Source organism: Lygodium microphyllum, chromosome 11, assembly GCF_053477565.2.
Source record: "Lygodium microphyllum isolate KBCC chromosome 11, Lygodium_microphyllum_v1.1.10, whole genome shotgun sequence".
NCBI lineage: Eukaryota > Viridiplantae > Streptophyta > Polypodiopsida > Schizaeales > Lygodiaceae > Lygodium > Lygodium microphyllum.
This window is the reverse complement of record NC_141145.1, coordinates 87545827-87560104: the sequence shown is the minus strand read 5'-3', so window position 1 is coordinate 87560104 and position 14278 is coordinate 87545827. Positions and strand designations below refer to the sequence as shown.

Genomic DNA, 14278 nt, shown 5'->3' with positions numbered 1-14278 from the left:
AGTCCTTGCTCCCCTCCGGTATGTTTTTCCAATGATCTAAGACGTTGTGCCCAAAAACTTGTTGGCACAACTCTCTCATGCGAGCCATGACCCTCCTTCCCTCATCATTCATGATGATGGCTCCTGACCTATCATCGACAAGATAGACATATCCCTCTAGGGTATGCCTAAGATGGGTCCTCTCCCACTTGCATCCATGCTCTTGGGCATATCCAGGAGACCCCTTTGCATTCGATATACCGATCGGGGTAGTATCTATCGGAGTAGCACCCATAGGGGTGCCACCTGTAGACCGTTGAGAAAAAGCCAGAGTAACTGGAGTAGACGTCCCCACAGGTGTGACAAATCCTAGAGGTGACGCAACTCCAACAGAACAATGAGATGGAGACACCGCATCCATGCCTCCACAGCATCCAGTTGAGCCACGCTCCCTGGAACCGCCATTAGAGCGAGGAGTCGCACTTATATCCTATGCCGACCGCGGGCTCACTACCTTTGTATCTCTACAGCATCCCCCTGACCTTAAAGCACTCCCTCCATCTAGCCCAAGTCTGGAGCGTTGATCTCGTCTGCTCGAAGCTGAAGCATTTGATCGCGCCAAAGTAGATCTAGTAGAGCGGCATGATGATGTCCGAGACAGCTCCTGGTTTGCCATGTCTCTGAATCTTGCCATCTGATCTGGAGACATGCACGTAAAGATATCCTGCAACTCCTCATCGCTCATCCCTCAACTTATACTGAAAAGGTCACCTGCACAGACAAAAAATGATGTTAGCATAATCAATTTAAATCATACAAAGCACGGTAATATAAATCCTAAAAAATGATCTCACTTAAAATGTATATCTTATGTACCCTTATAAGCGATTAGTCAACGAATTGAGTAAGTGGATGCTTCAAGTATGAAGTATCCTATGGTCCCATGCCAATCTCCTGACACAACTCTGCATACACTAGAAGATCGATAGACATATCATCACAAAAGGATGAGTCCACCTCGTTTTCAAAGAATTATTGGACTCCTGTATTTCCATCATTGTTAGCCGATGCTAGCTCCTCTACATGCTCCAAGCTTTTGATGGCCTCCACACCATGCAATATTGACCCCTCTATTTGCATATTGTCTTGATCTATGCTCAGAACATCGGTTTGATTATATAATCTCGCACTTCGGGGAGCTGAAGGTATAACATATCACTATCGAGAATGTCGGGGGTTTGGATAGAAGATTACATGTTCACAAACACAAACAAGAGAGATTAAACTATTATGACATGTACCATATCGTAATACAATTAACAAACAAACGAGTTCATGCACCTATTCACAATGGGCTGGCAACACAAAGGTGTCGCATAAATCCGTCCATTTTTTTTCGGAATCTATTTTGAGAAATCCAGATGGACCTCGTTGAACTATTGCTTCAGCTCCTTCAAGTACCACTTTGAACCACTGCACATCGAATAGTATCATGGAGAAGCTACAGTAATCCACCGTAACAATACTTTGCAAGTTTCCAAAATACTCCATCCCATCTATAACCATGTTTGGATATGTTGCTCGTCGTCGGCTCTCCTGCTCGAACCTTGCCATGATACCACATTCCATTGTGGAGCGCATTTGTCAATACGCTGTCGAAGGGTTTGTGAAAGCAAAGTCGCGTCTTCAGAAGACCTTGATAAATTTCAGGATAAAAGATCAAACAAGTGAATAAGAAAGATGAGAAAATAATGTCAAGACTCTGTTTTATTTTTGCCAATAAGAGATTCAAGGTTCAAGAAGAAGAAACCCGAGCAGCCTCTGGATTGCATAGGTCATCCATACATTTCAAAGAGAATTTCCAAGAATATGGTCTTCATCGATGAGTGAGAAAGTGGATGAACATGGATAATCTTCTGATCCAAGTTCCATCACGATGACTATTTGCTGATTTGAGATGGCTTACGGTTATAAAAGGTCTTCAAATTTTCCATATTTATATGTATTATGTTAGTCTTCAATCTGCCCTGTTCTTAGATCTGTCAGACCTAGAGATAGTCATCAGTTGTGGCTAATAAGTCAAATTTCTGGCACTTTTTATCAGGAATAAACAGAATTTCTGTTAGGGAATATGGATGGTCAAAGGAAAGCTTAGAATCTGCCTTGAAATCTCATGTTTTCTCATCATCCATGATGCACAGGCATAAAAAAAACAACAATAACAATCGGTGAGCTGGAAATTTGGACAGCACGACTTCTTTCTTCAAGATAGTTTGATGGTCTGGTTCAAGGAGTAATGGTACTTGATGGTATGGTTCAAGACAAAACTGTTGTGGGATGAGCATCTATACATGGCTCTTCATGAAGCATTGACATGCCATCATTAGTTATAATTACTGTCGTTATGCTCTCATACTGTCCTAATTTTCTCGAGAATGACTGTTTTTCTTCTCCCCAGGATGGCTCTTTTTCTCCTCAGGACAACTCTTCTTCTCCTCAGGACAGCTCTTCTTCTCCTCAGGACAGGTTGTCTCGTGGCTATTGAAAAATGAACCAAATAGAGATCCAAATAATCCAATTGAAGGTTTCTCAGGCTATCCTCACATACCTCCCGAACATGTCCATTATCAGAGTTCCAAAGCTTGGTGGTAATGAACAAATCTTCTCTTTTGACTAGACCTTGCTGCAGGGCTTCTGCAAGAGCCTCACCAACTTCCTTCTCATCCTTGTAATCAACTTCCCAGTCGAAGTGTCGATAACCAAGGCGTATAGCTTCGATTATGAGATTGTGGAGAACCTCCGGCTCTGTGCGCCCAACACCCCTTTTTCATGTTTACCACAATTTGATGATCGATATCACCTCCCTCTTTGTTATGGCCTTCTCCTTATGTTCAGTCCTCCCCCTCCGAGATCTAGCATCGTCCTTCCTATTTGTCTCACGTCAATGCTCTCCCAGAACCGTTTTCCCAGATCGATTGTTCCAAATCTCTGGCGTAAAACCCATACACTTGTGTAATCTGCCTGCTTTCATCGTTTCCTCCCAGATTCACTTTTCTCCCTGTCGTTTTCTGTTTTCAATCCTCTTTCCTCCTCTCTGCTTCATCCCCTCTTTTCATAATCTTCGGTATGCTGGTCTATTCGGCAACTTTCGAAAGCTAATTAAGGATTCCAGAATTGCCGAAATTACCCTGCGCCCCCCCAAATTGGCTATATAGCACGTAGCTTTCTTTTGAATTTAAAAAAAGAAAAGCGGCCCTCTTTGAACAATCTCCTTGTATATCTCTTTGCCCTTATCAGCAGCTCCTATGCTGCCACAGGCTTTCAATATGCATGTGTAAGTGAATGCATTTGGAGACAATCCCTCATATTGCATTCGTTCAAAGCACTTCACTGCTTCCTCCGCAAGACCATTCTGAGTATATCGTGCTATTAAAGCACTCCATGAGACCACATCATGAAAGGGAAGCTTGTCAAACACTTCTTGTGCGTTTGCAAGCAAGCCACATTTGCTGTATATATTTACCAATGTAGTCCCAACAACAATGTCTTTGTCCAGTAACCTTTCTCTAACAATCTCATCATGTATTTCTTTGCCCTTATCTGCAGCTCGTATGGAGCCACAGGCCTTCAACACACAAATAAAGGTAACTGAATTTGGACAAAGGCCCTCAAGTTGCATCTGCTCAAAACACTTTAGTGCTAGCTCACCATGCCCTTCCTGCACATATCCTGCAATCAGTGCAGTCCGTGAGACTATGTTCTGAACTGACAGCCCATCAAACACTTGGACTGCTTTTGCAAGAGAGTAGCATTTCCCATACATGTCCACCATTGTACTCCCCATGTATAGCTCTTTCTCAAGTCCTCTCCTAGTTATCTCAGAATGTATGCTATGCCCTGTTTCTAAATCTCCTTCTGTGCCACAAGTTTTTAAGCAGAGAATGAATGTGCTGGTATCCACAAACACATCTTCCAGCTGTATCCGCTTGAAGCAAATCAAGACTTCCTCACTAAGCCCGTGTTCAGTATGTGCTGCAACCAAAGCCTTCCATGAAACTGTATCTCAAAGCGGTTGCTTATCAAACACCCTGTGAGCCTCTGCAAGGGAACCACATTTGCTATACATATTTATCAGAGAATTTCCCACAATCAATTCTCTTTCAAATCCCATTTTTGATATCTCACAATGTAAATATTGGCCTGAGTGCAAGGCTCCTATGCTACCACAAGCTTTCAAGGTGCATAGAAAAGTAGCTCTGGTTGGAACCACACCCTCCTGTTGCATGTCCCTAAAGAGATCCAAGGCAGTGAGACTGAACCCATTTTGAATATATCCTGTCATTAAAGCATTCCATGACACTTAATTTCTTTCCAGCAAGCCCTTGAAGACTTTATGCGCTTCGTTTAAACTTCCATATTTGACATATATGTCAACCAGAGCATTATTGATTAATTCCTCTTACTCCAAACCCTCTTCCACGTAAAACAAAAGTATAAACACAACAACTAAATATGTACAAAGTATCAAATCCCACACACAACTTTTGGGTGGTTTTCACACCTCGAATGCGCAGCAATACGACATCCACCCCCTCTAATCTTGCGCATCCTCTGGATGGGCCAACTACCCATGATCATTATCATCAAGATCCACAAACAGATCAATCTCTTCATTATGCATTTCCAGTATATCAACAAGATTATCTGTCATATCATCTATCTCTTCCATTGAAGTTTCTTCTCGTTGCTCTTCTCTTAAAATTTCTTCCAATGCATAATCTTCATCATCTCTTTTCTTGAAAATCTTGATTCTTTTTCCAGCAATAGGCACTCTAAACACTGTCCCATCCAATTCTGTCAGCTCATATGTTGCATTATCAAAGACATGTCTGACTATGTACGGCCCAAACCATCTTTTCACCATCTTTTGAAGTGCACTATGCTGATTTTCAAGGCTGCTATCAAAGACTAATACCCAATCTCCCTCTTCTATTGCTCTAGGCCGCAAGCGATGCCTGCTATCAAACTTGTCCTTATTTCTTAGTCTAGCAACCTTCAACATGTCAATAACTAGCTGAATATCCTCTGGTCTTCTCTCCAACTGTCGAATCCGAAGAGCTAGGAGCTCCTCTCTCGTCAAATCCTCCTACCAAGGTAAAACTGACCAAGTCAAAGCATAAGTCTGAGTCGGCATAACAAGTTTCTAACCATACATCAACTCTGCGGACATATATCCTGTGGTAATACTGTGAGTCATACGATCAGCCCACAAAGCAAACGGTAGAAGTCTCGGCCATTCTCCAATCCGTCCTCTGCATGCTTTGGCTAATGCTTTCACTATCGGCGGATGCCCTCTTTAACTCTTCCCATTTTCCTCTGGATTGTATGCTATGGTTAGAGCCAACTTGATTCCTACCTGAGAGAAAAACTCCCTAGCTTCATCTGCATCCAATTCACCGCGATCCGCAGTGATCTTACCCACACAGCCATACCTGCAGAAAATTTCTTCCAATAAGAACTTACACACTGCACTAGTGGCCTTTGTTCTCAAAGGTCTGCCCTCAACATGATTGGTAAGATCTTCTCTAGCCAAAACAATATACCTCATCTGCCATAGACCCATAGGCATAGTAACCAAATCAACTACCCACTTATAATGAATGCATAGCGGATAGGTCGGATGAAGCTCATCTCGATGACACACTACCGAATACATCTGGCAGTCTCTGCAAGTCTCTACAAAGTGAGAAACATCTCTATACATGCCTTTCCACCAATATTTCTCCTTGATTTTCTCATAAGTAGCCCACACTCCTCTATGACCAGCCCAAGGACTCTCATGAAACTCCCTCATCACCTGTAACTGTGTCTCTCTATCGCAGACAACCCGCAAAGGTAATCCGCCTCTTTTCTTCGGATGCTTCCAAAGAAATCCGTCCTTGAGAAAATAACCATAGGCTTTCCTTCTGATCTTCTTGAACTCTTCATCTGTCCATCTTCTAACCTGGCCAAAATCTTCTCACAAGCTGAAATATGATCAGCCACAAAGTATCTGCATCCCTGCTCATTTAGACTTTCATTTTTCTCTTTTTCTGCACACCCCTTAATGGGCACATCATCCAAGAAAGGCATAGTAAGCTGAGGTATATAATCACGAAGAACCTTATGCATAGCATTCATCATATGCGCAATAGAATTAGTGGCACCTTGAGGCAAGGTACACATCCTGACAAGCCCAATAGGAGTTCTCATGGTGGTTATGTCCCGGCTTTCCAAAGCCAGCTGAAACTGATCATATCCTGAATACAAATCACCTAAAGAATAGATGGCACGTCCAGCAAATGCTTCTGTAAACTCATCCACAACTGGACCTATACCAACATTCCTGATAGTAACTCTGTTTACTGGCTGCATGTCCTGTATAAATCGGAGAGTACCATTCTTCTTTGGAACCTTAAACTACATGTTTGAGTATGGTGCAGATGAAGGCTCAAGAATTCCCATCCTGATTTTCTCATTCAACAAATCAATCAGCTTTGGCAGGTGTGTCTTAGGCACTGGAATAGGTCGCAGATTCCATGGAATATGAGGAATAGTAAAAATGACCATAGGAGCAACAATATCTGGATTCACACATCCAATCTCGTGCGGGAAAAAAGCAAATCCCCTTCCATGTCGCTCAAGCATCTCCTGAAAGCATTGCTTCTCTATAGGTAGCAAGAAATCACAATTTCCAATTTTTAGTTCAGCAAGAGTCTCTGCTGAAAATTTATGACCAATATGCTCCGGATTCCTCAAAATTGGCTGTTTGGCAGCCCTCTCTATTTGTTGATCACTATCAGGTGGAAGCGGTACAACTACCAGCTTCACCTCTTATCCACAGTTTTGTATTTTGTGTCAACCCTGGCTTCATTATACTCTTCTGGATTACTCAAATCTTGCTGTAAATCAGCAATTCTGCACTCCAATGGCTGAATATCCTCAGCTCTCTACTCTATGGACTGCATAGAAACAGCCCTAAACTCTGGATGCTTAGATATTTCAGCAGTAAACTCTATTGGCTGAAAGTTTTCAACCCTCTGTGTCTCTGTAAGCTGATCATAACTAGCTGGAAACTCTGTTTGCTGAATTTCTTCAGCACTTAACACTTTTTGCTAAGCCACCTCAGCCTCTAACTCAATCTGTGACACAAAATCTGCAATTTCATGAAACATGTCCAGGGATTGCACTAATACATTACTGTGACAACTCTGCATATCTATTTTCAGCATATCTTCCATCTCTTCCATCGTATCTACACAAATCATACTGTCATACATCCCATCTATGTGCTCATCATCCCCCAAAATTCTTGCATTTTTCAAAATTTTCTCCTTCCTGCATATGTACTGCCTGGCAGCTTTAGGCAACCTAGAAATCTTCTGATAGCTCATCGAACTGTTTACTGAAATCCCAACAAAACCGGAGGAGAAAACACTGCTGCCAGGAGGCGAGAACTCCAATCTCCTCTGCTCTGTACCACCGTCGTCTCGCGAAACGGCGGTACCTAATGAAAACCCGAATCCCTCAAAGTGGGCAAAGGTGCATCTCTGAGAGTATCCCTGTTTCTAACATGGTTCACACACACAGTCATAAACTGAACTGCTCTCATGCCATCTTTACTGCGAATCCGTGCATAAGCATATCCATCATCCATTATCTTTGTTTCCATGCGCATCTCTGTGATGAATGGCTGTCCAAGAATTATGGGATAAGAGCATGAATCCTGCACAAAGAAATGGAAATCCTCCTCTACATCTCCAATAGAAACCCTGACACTGGGACAGGCAGCATACAAATCACCTGCAACGTTATTAGCGGCTCTCACATGCCACCCATGCTCTACATCCATTGGCCATCTGTTACTCTCATAAACTCCACGAACTATGAGATTAACCTTCTTCATTTTCCATCTTATCTACATTACAGCAGACGAGGCTTAAATGGATAGCTTTATGGAGATGTATGTCAAGTTGCAAGTTGACCATAAATCTTGCATTGTATATAGTAGTTGAGAGATTTTCCGATGTTATATCTCGGCCTTGTATCATGCTCAAGGATTTGTTTGCCCCGGTAGATAATTATTTGTTATATCTTTGCTGTGAGTATAAGTAATCCATTTCGAGCATCATTGAGGATCTCTTAGTCTAATAATAAATCAGTCTTAAAAAAAAGCATCTTAGAAATGAGGTTTTTTTGTCGTAGGATCGCGTATTAAAATTAATGCGCGCCATCTATGAAATTTAATAACTATAGTAATAAAATTCATTTCAATCAATTCTACTCATAGTCATAAGACCTGAGAGAAAATATCATATACTCAATTTAAGGGTTTCTTCTTCTATAACAATACTTTTGGGTTCATTTTGATGAAGCACCGTAATGACCATTAGCTAGGGTATCATTTTCTTTTAGTCCTTCCGTTGACTAGTTGGCATGATTTCTAATTTGTTATGCCTATAAAGTTAATACAAAAACAATGAATTATGCATATCACAATTAGATCCCCTACTTGGACATTATGAAGGAATTGACCATTTTTAAGCCATCTTAAAGAGTCACCAATGTACGTGGCCCATGGAAAAAGCACATTGCATACCATTATCGATAAGTCTATTATCTTAAATTTCCTTCCCCTCCCTCTCCCTCTCTCTCCCTCTCCCTCTCTTTCTCTCTTTCTCTCTTTCTCTCTCATTTCCTCTCCTAAACAAGCAAAAAAGAAAGTGATTCAAACAACAAACAACCAAGCCCGTCGTGAGAGAGAGAATGCACACACTCTCTCTCACTCTCTCCATCTCCCTCTCGTTCTCTTTCTCTCCCTCTCTCATTTCCTTACCCTCCCTCTCCCTCTCCCTCTCTTTCTCTTTCTCTCCCTCTCCCTCTCTATCTCTCTTTCTCTCTCATTTCCTAAACAAGCAAAAATAAAAGTGATTTAAACATCCTCCAAGCAAAAGGGAGAGGGAGAGAGACAATGCACTCTCCCTCTCTTTCTCTTTCTCTCCCTCTCTCATTTCCTTCTCCTCCCTCTCCCTCTCCCTCTCTTTCTCTCTCATTTCCTCTTCTAAACAAGCAAAAAATAAAGTGATTTAAACATTAAACATGCAAAAGGGAGAGGGAGAGAGAGAATGCACTCTCCCTCCTTCTCCCTCTCTTTCTCTTTCTCTCCCTCTCTCATCTCCTCCCCCTCCCTCTCCCTCTTCCTCTCTTTCTCTTTCTCTTTCTCTTTCTCTCCCTCTCCCTCTCCTTCTCCCTCTCCCTCTCCCTCTCTTTCTCTCTTACTCTCTCGTTTCCTCTCCTAAACAAGCAAAAAAGAAAGTGATTTAAACATTAAACAAGCAAAAGGGAGAGGGATAGAGAGAATGCACTCTCCCTCTCTTTCTCTTTCTCTCCCTCTCCCTCTCCCTCTCTTTCTCTTTCTCTCCCTCTCTCATTTCCTTCCCCTCCCTCTCCCTCTCCCTCTCTTTCTCTTTCTCTCCCTCTCTATCTCTCTTTCTCTCTCATTTCCTAAACAAGCAAAAAATAAAGTGATTTAAACATTAAACAAACAAAAGGGAGAGGGAGAGAGATAATGCACTCTCCCGCTCTTTTTCTTTCTCTCCCTCTCTCATTTCCTTCCCCTCCCTTTCCCTCTCCCTCTCTTTCTCTCCCTCTCTTTCTCTCTCATTTCCTCTCCTAAACAAGCAAAAAAGAAAGTGATTTAAACATTAAACAAGCAAAAGGGAGAGGGAGAGAGAGAATGCACTCTCCCTCCCTCTCCCTCTCTTTCTCTTTCTCTCCCTCTCTCATTTCCTCCCCCTCCCTCTCCCTCTCCCTCTCCCTCTCCCTCTCTTACTCTCTCATTTCCTCTCCTAAAAAAGCAAAAAAGAAAGTGATTTAAACATTAAACAAGCAAAAGGGAGAGGGAGAGAGAGAATGCACTCTCCCTCTCTTTCTCTTTCTCTCCCTCTCCCTCTCCCTCTCCCTCTCTTTCTCTCCCTCTCTCTCCCTCTCCCTCTCTTTCTCTTTCATTTCCTCTCCTAAACAAGCAAAAGAGAGTGATTTAAACCTTGAACAAGCAAAAGAAAGAGAGAGGGAGACTCACCAATGAGATATGGCGAGCGTGGGGTGGCTTCTCTTTGCGATGAAGGCTCCTCCTCTCCTTCGCGAACAATCGTGGTGGCGGTGGCGGCGGCGGCAAGTCTTCTTCCTCTTCTTCTCTCACGACGGTCGCTCTCTTCCTCGCTCTCGCTCTCAAAACTCGAAGCAAAAGAAATGAAAACTGCGCTCGGGTTTCGGCCGCGTTTTTTCCCTGTGGCCCATCGCTATTGGCGTCGCTATTTGCGTCACTATTTGCGTCGCAAATAGCGACGCCGCTATCCGCCGTCGCTAATCGGCGTCACTAATGGCCCAAATCCTTGTAGTGTAAGTATGATTTTTTGTCTTGCTTTAAAAAATAAATGAGTGGATTTAAGAAATGGATGAATATGTCATAATTTAAACAAGACTTCGAGATGCCAATTTAATTCTTATGAATGCTAGGGAACCACATATCTGTCTAAAATCATATATTTTATCCCAGTAACTAGGGATTTTAATAGTGAATGCTCAATTGTGAAGCAAGTTGTACTATGAGTCCCATTAGAAATTTTTTATAATGAGATATGTGTGTCTCTTTGACCTACAAGCTACAACTTATCACAAACATGTGTAATGTTGGCTTGAATTAGGAGAAATGATCATTTTGATTCTATTGGAAAGATGATGACCTTGTATATTTTTCATAATGATGTTGGAGGGAAATATTTAAGACTTCTTGCATGCATTCATATTAATTGGGCTTCTTATTACTTTGAGGGTACTACGAATATACATATGTAAAGCCACCATAGGATAGGCTTGAGATTTTAGGATTTAAAGAGCTTGACACATAAGAGCTAATAATACCAACACTACTTGAGACTTTTGATAGTAGCAAAATTTGTATGGAGACCATTAAATTCAAATAAAAAGACTTCATGCAAGAGGATATAGAAAGAATGTTACTTTCTTACTTAGGTATACACAAATTTTTAATACTGATGAATGTTGCACTCAAACAAGATTTGAAAGAGAGATGAATGAAGAGTGATCTATAGCAACTCTTTACACAAGTAAAACAGTTGTAGAAATACATCTTAGCAAAATTTCTCTCATGCTATATCCTGAAGATGAATAGTCAATCTACATGTGAGGATTGAAGTGTCCCACTCATAATGAAGTGTTATATTCCATCGACTTGAATGCATTCTCAAGTTGAGCAACTAGTTGAGAACCAAAGCACAAGCATTGCGGATGACTTAGTAGTACATCATTGGCATTTTTCTGCATGCAAGTTGACTCAAATTTAGGATGGAGAAAGGGAATTTCTAGCCGAGCAATTATCTATGTTGATATTGAATGCCATAAAATACTATGTTGACTCATTTCCATCGCTACTTATTGATGCGAGTAATTTACATTTTGGGTTTGTGTGTGTGCATGTGTTGCCCATACACACACACACATAGATGTGTGTGTGTGAGCAACACTCATACACACATAGATATGTGTGTGTGTGTATGGGCAACACACACACACACACACACGTAGATGTGTGCATGTGTGTGTGTGTATAATAGTGAGAGAGAGAGAGAGAGAGAGAGCGTGGGGAGGGGGCGGGTATTTACATGCAAGTGTAGGTCATTTGATTGCCTAAGTGGATCAGCTATGGTACCCCGAGGTTGCTCTATATTACCCTTGCTTACTTCTGTACGCATGTTGGTTCCTTGATTCTTGGCCTCATCTATCAAATAAAAACAACTAATTATCAAAGCTGAAAACGTAGTTTGATATGCGAAATGTGGAATCAAATCTAATCCAAGGAATTATATACCATTATGTCAAAGCTTTTGAAGTGCAATACGGACCTACATCATCAGGAAGTTGCTCCATCTTGGTTTTGATGGTATGCCTGTGTGAAGCAGTGTAATACATAGTTAGATAGTGGCGCGAAGATGTGTCACATATACCCACTGTAGGTGGAGGTACATCAAGTGAATAGAAGAAAATGTGTACCTAGTTTTCAAATATCCAAAATACTCTTCGGCTGTACCAAATGTTTCCATGTGAGCATTTTCGCTTTCGTATGTGGAAACCTGGGTAATAATGTGACCATTAAGACTAAGTGAATGTGCAAACAAATTAGACAAATCACCAAAAGAGGGAGAGAGAGAGAGGGTGGCATATACCGGAAAGTTGGATGTAAATCCCAGCAGTCTGAGAGCCGCTAGGTCACGCGTCCTGGCAGCCATCTCCTCCTCTTGATAGGATCCTGCAAAGTGGTCATACATCGTTGATGCACTCCCCATTGACGAGAACTATAATTCCATGAAGGACCAGCTAACACGAAGAGAAAACCATTAGTTATGAAGCTAGTCATCGGGCCGAACGTAGCTTTACCCAGGTGCACTGTAACGTATATTTATTCGTTGTCCACGTCCCGTATTCCACCGCATTAAACATATCCATGCCATCAACCACCAGCAAAATACTTGTGAGTTCATACCATGTCATAGATAGCCAAACTAGGCAAGCGGTTTTAGTGTGTGTAATATATGAGCGATCGGAGCAAGTATTCACGCCATTAACGTAGGATCGATGGGAGCTGCAATATGAATATGTATTTAAGCTACCTTTCTTGCCTCGTTTAAGGCCGCCGTTCTTTTTCATGGTCATCTCGTTGTGGTTGACGATAGAGGCAATGTACTTACCAGTCTGGCTGTGCCTGAAAACATGATCCGTATGATCTCTTAGACTAGAAATAATAGAGCGACATTTGCGGTAATTACATCTGACGGAATTAGTGATCATCAGATTAGAAATGCTTCCTTCTACTAGAAATAATTGAGCAGTGCTAGGACCAATTACATCTGAGAGAAATTAGGAGATCAGTAATGTTTTGCACAACATCTATAATTGGCTAAGCCGTGTGGAAGCTTAAATACTTACTTATATACCCCGAGATATTTGGATGTACATGGTAGTTTAGTCTTGCGATTTTGAGCTTCTTTGCGATGTACATGCTGTTGCGGCGAGCTGGGTTCCGCATGTGGATCACTATCTATCTGCTTCAAGCCTTCACCGGTTGATTTGTCGGGAGACATATTGCTCCTGGCTGTACAGCTTCCAAACGTCGGCAAATAACCTGCAGTACAATATTGTGGACATTGTAAAATCAATGCATCAAATGTTAAAGTCAGGCAAATGCGACGCCTGATCACGGCATTAATTGACAATCTTGCCATCATCAGCCGTATCTTAGCTTACACCACCATATCCTCATGTGTGAGCCCCATGCGCATTATAAACGCAGTCATGGTTTCGAGTATACATTAGTAACGCATCACTAACGACGAGAGTACAGATGCCGGCATCATATGGACCTTATGTTAATTACAATTGCATGGCCCTGAATAGTGAATCACTATGATGCGCAGCATCAGTACAAGCCGAAGTGGCGAGACAAACATCAATCACAATATCAGCGCAATACAAGCCGTACGACGATAACCATAATTCTACAACGATTATGTGAGCTCGTCGTACCTTCTCCGTACCTTCTAGTCTGATCCGCTGCCCAACGTATCGGCTCTAGAGTGGCGACCAATTGCGCTGTTCCACCTGGCAAGTTTTGCCACGTCATCAGCAGATCCTCTTTAATACGGACAGGTGGCAATCGCACAGCCCGACACGGTGGATGTATTTTCTAGCTGAACGAGTAAATAGATAAATAAACTTGTCTAATTGGAAAACAAAAGGTATGAGTTTCGTAGGGAATCTAGAAGGTGCAAATATGAAGATATTATTACCTTTGATTTGGAAAACAAAAGTATAAGGCATAATGGTATTGAATAACTCTTAGTGGTATCTTCAACAACAGGAACCCTTATTTTTCTAAGTTCAAAATGAAAATATATTGTTATTTGCAACCATGTGCGTTCTCTTGACCAAAGGCTCCTTTTGTTGATGAGTAGTGTCAATAAAAAATGGATACGACAAGCCTTGGCCCGCAAGTTTAAGCTCCAATACAACAAACATAAGAGTTGATATCTAGCATGAGCCTTGTGTGATGTCCTGGCTCGTTATTATACAAAAGATAAGTAGATAACTTCATAAACTTGTGAGGATGTTGTTACGATTAGGCAATATAAATAACAATAGGTTTGTTCACCATTCCACCTTTACCAATTATATTTTGTTCAAA

General features: G+C 41.6%; 1 protein-coding gene across 1 annotated transcript; it reads right to left on the bottom strand.

The window, feature by feature from the left end:
* Positions 1-3214: 3214 nt before the first annotated feature.
* On the bottom strand, positions 3215-13391 carry LOC148029050 (putative pentatricopeptide repeat-containing protein At1g68930). Its single transcript, XM_087688526.1, has 4 exons — positions 13342-13391; positions 13157-13219; positions 12708-12799; positions 3215-4035 (listed from the first exon to the last, which is right to left on the bottom strand). Exons 1-4 carry the CDS (start codon positions 13389-13391, stop codon positions 3215-3217), a joined length of 1026 nt encoding a protein of 341 aa, XP_087544652.1.
* Positions 13392-14278: the final 887 nt, after the last annotated feature.

Bases quoted from the DNA above. Each gene is read 5' to 3' on its own strand.
- LOC148029050 (XM_087688526.1), bottom strand. From the start codon at position 13,391: ATGACTGCGTTTATAATGCGCATGGGGCTCACACATGAGGATATGGTG. The intron at 12,800-13,156 runs GTGAAGGCTTGA...TCATGTTTTCAG, and splicing joins GTCTCCCGACAAATCAACCG to GCACAGCCAGACTGGTAAGT. The intron at 4,036-12,707 runs GTAGCTTAAATA...TTTGAGATACAG, and splicing joins CCTTAAACGAGGCAAGAAAG to TTTCATGGAAGGCTTTGGTT.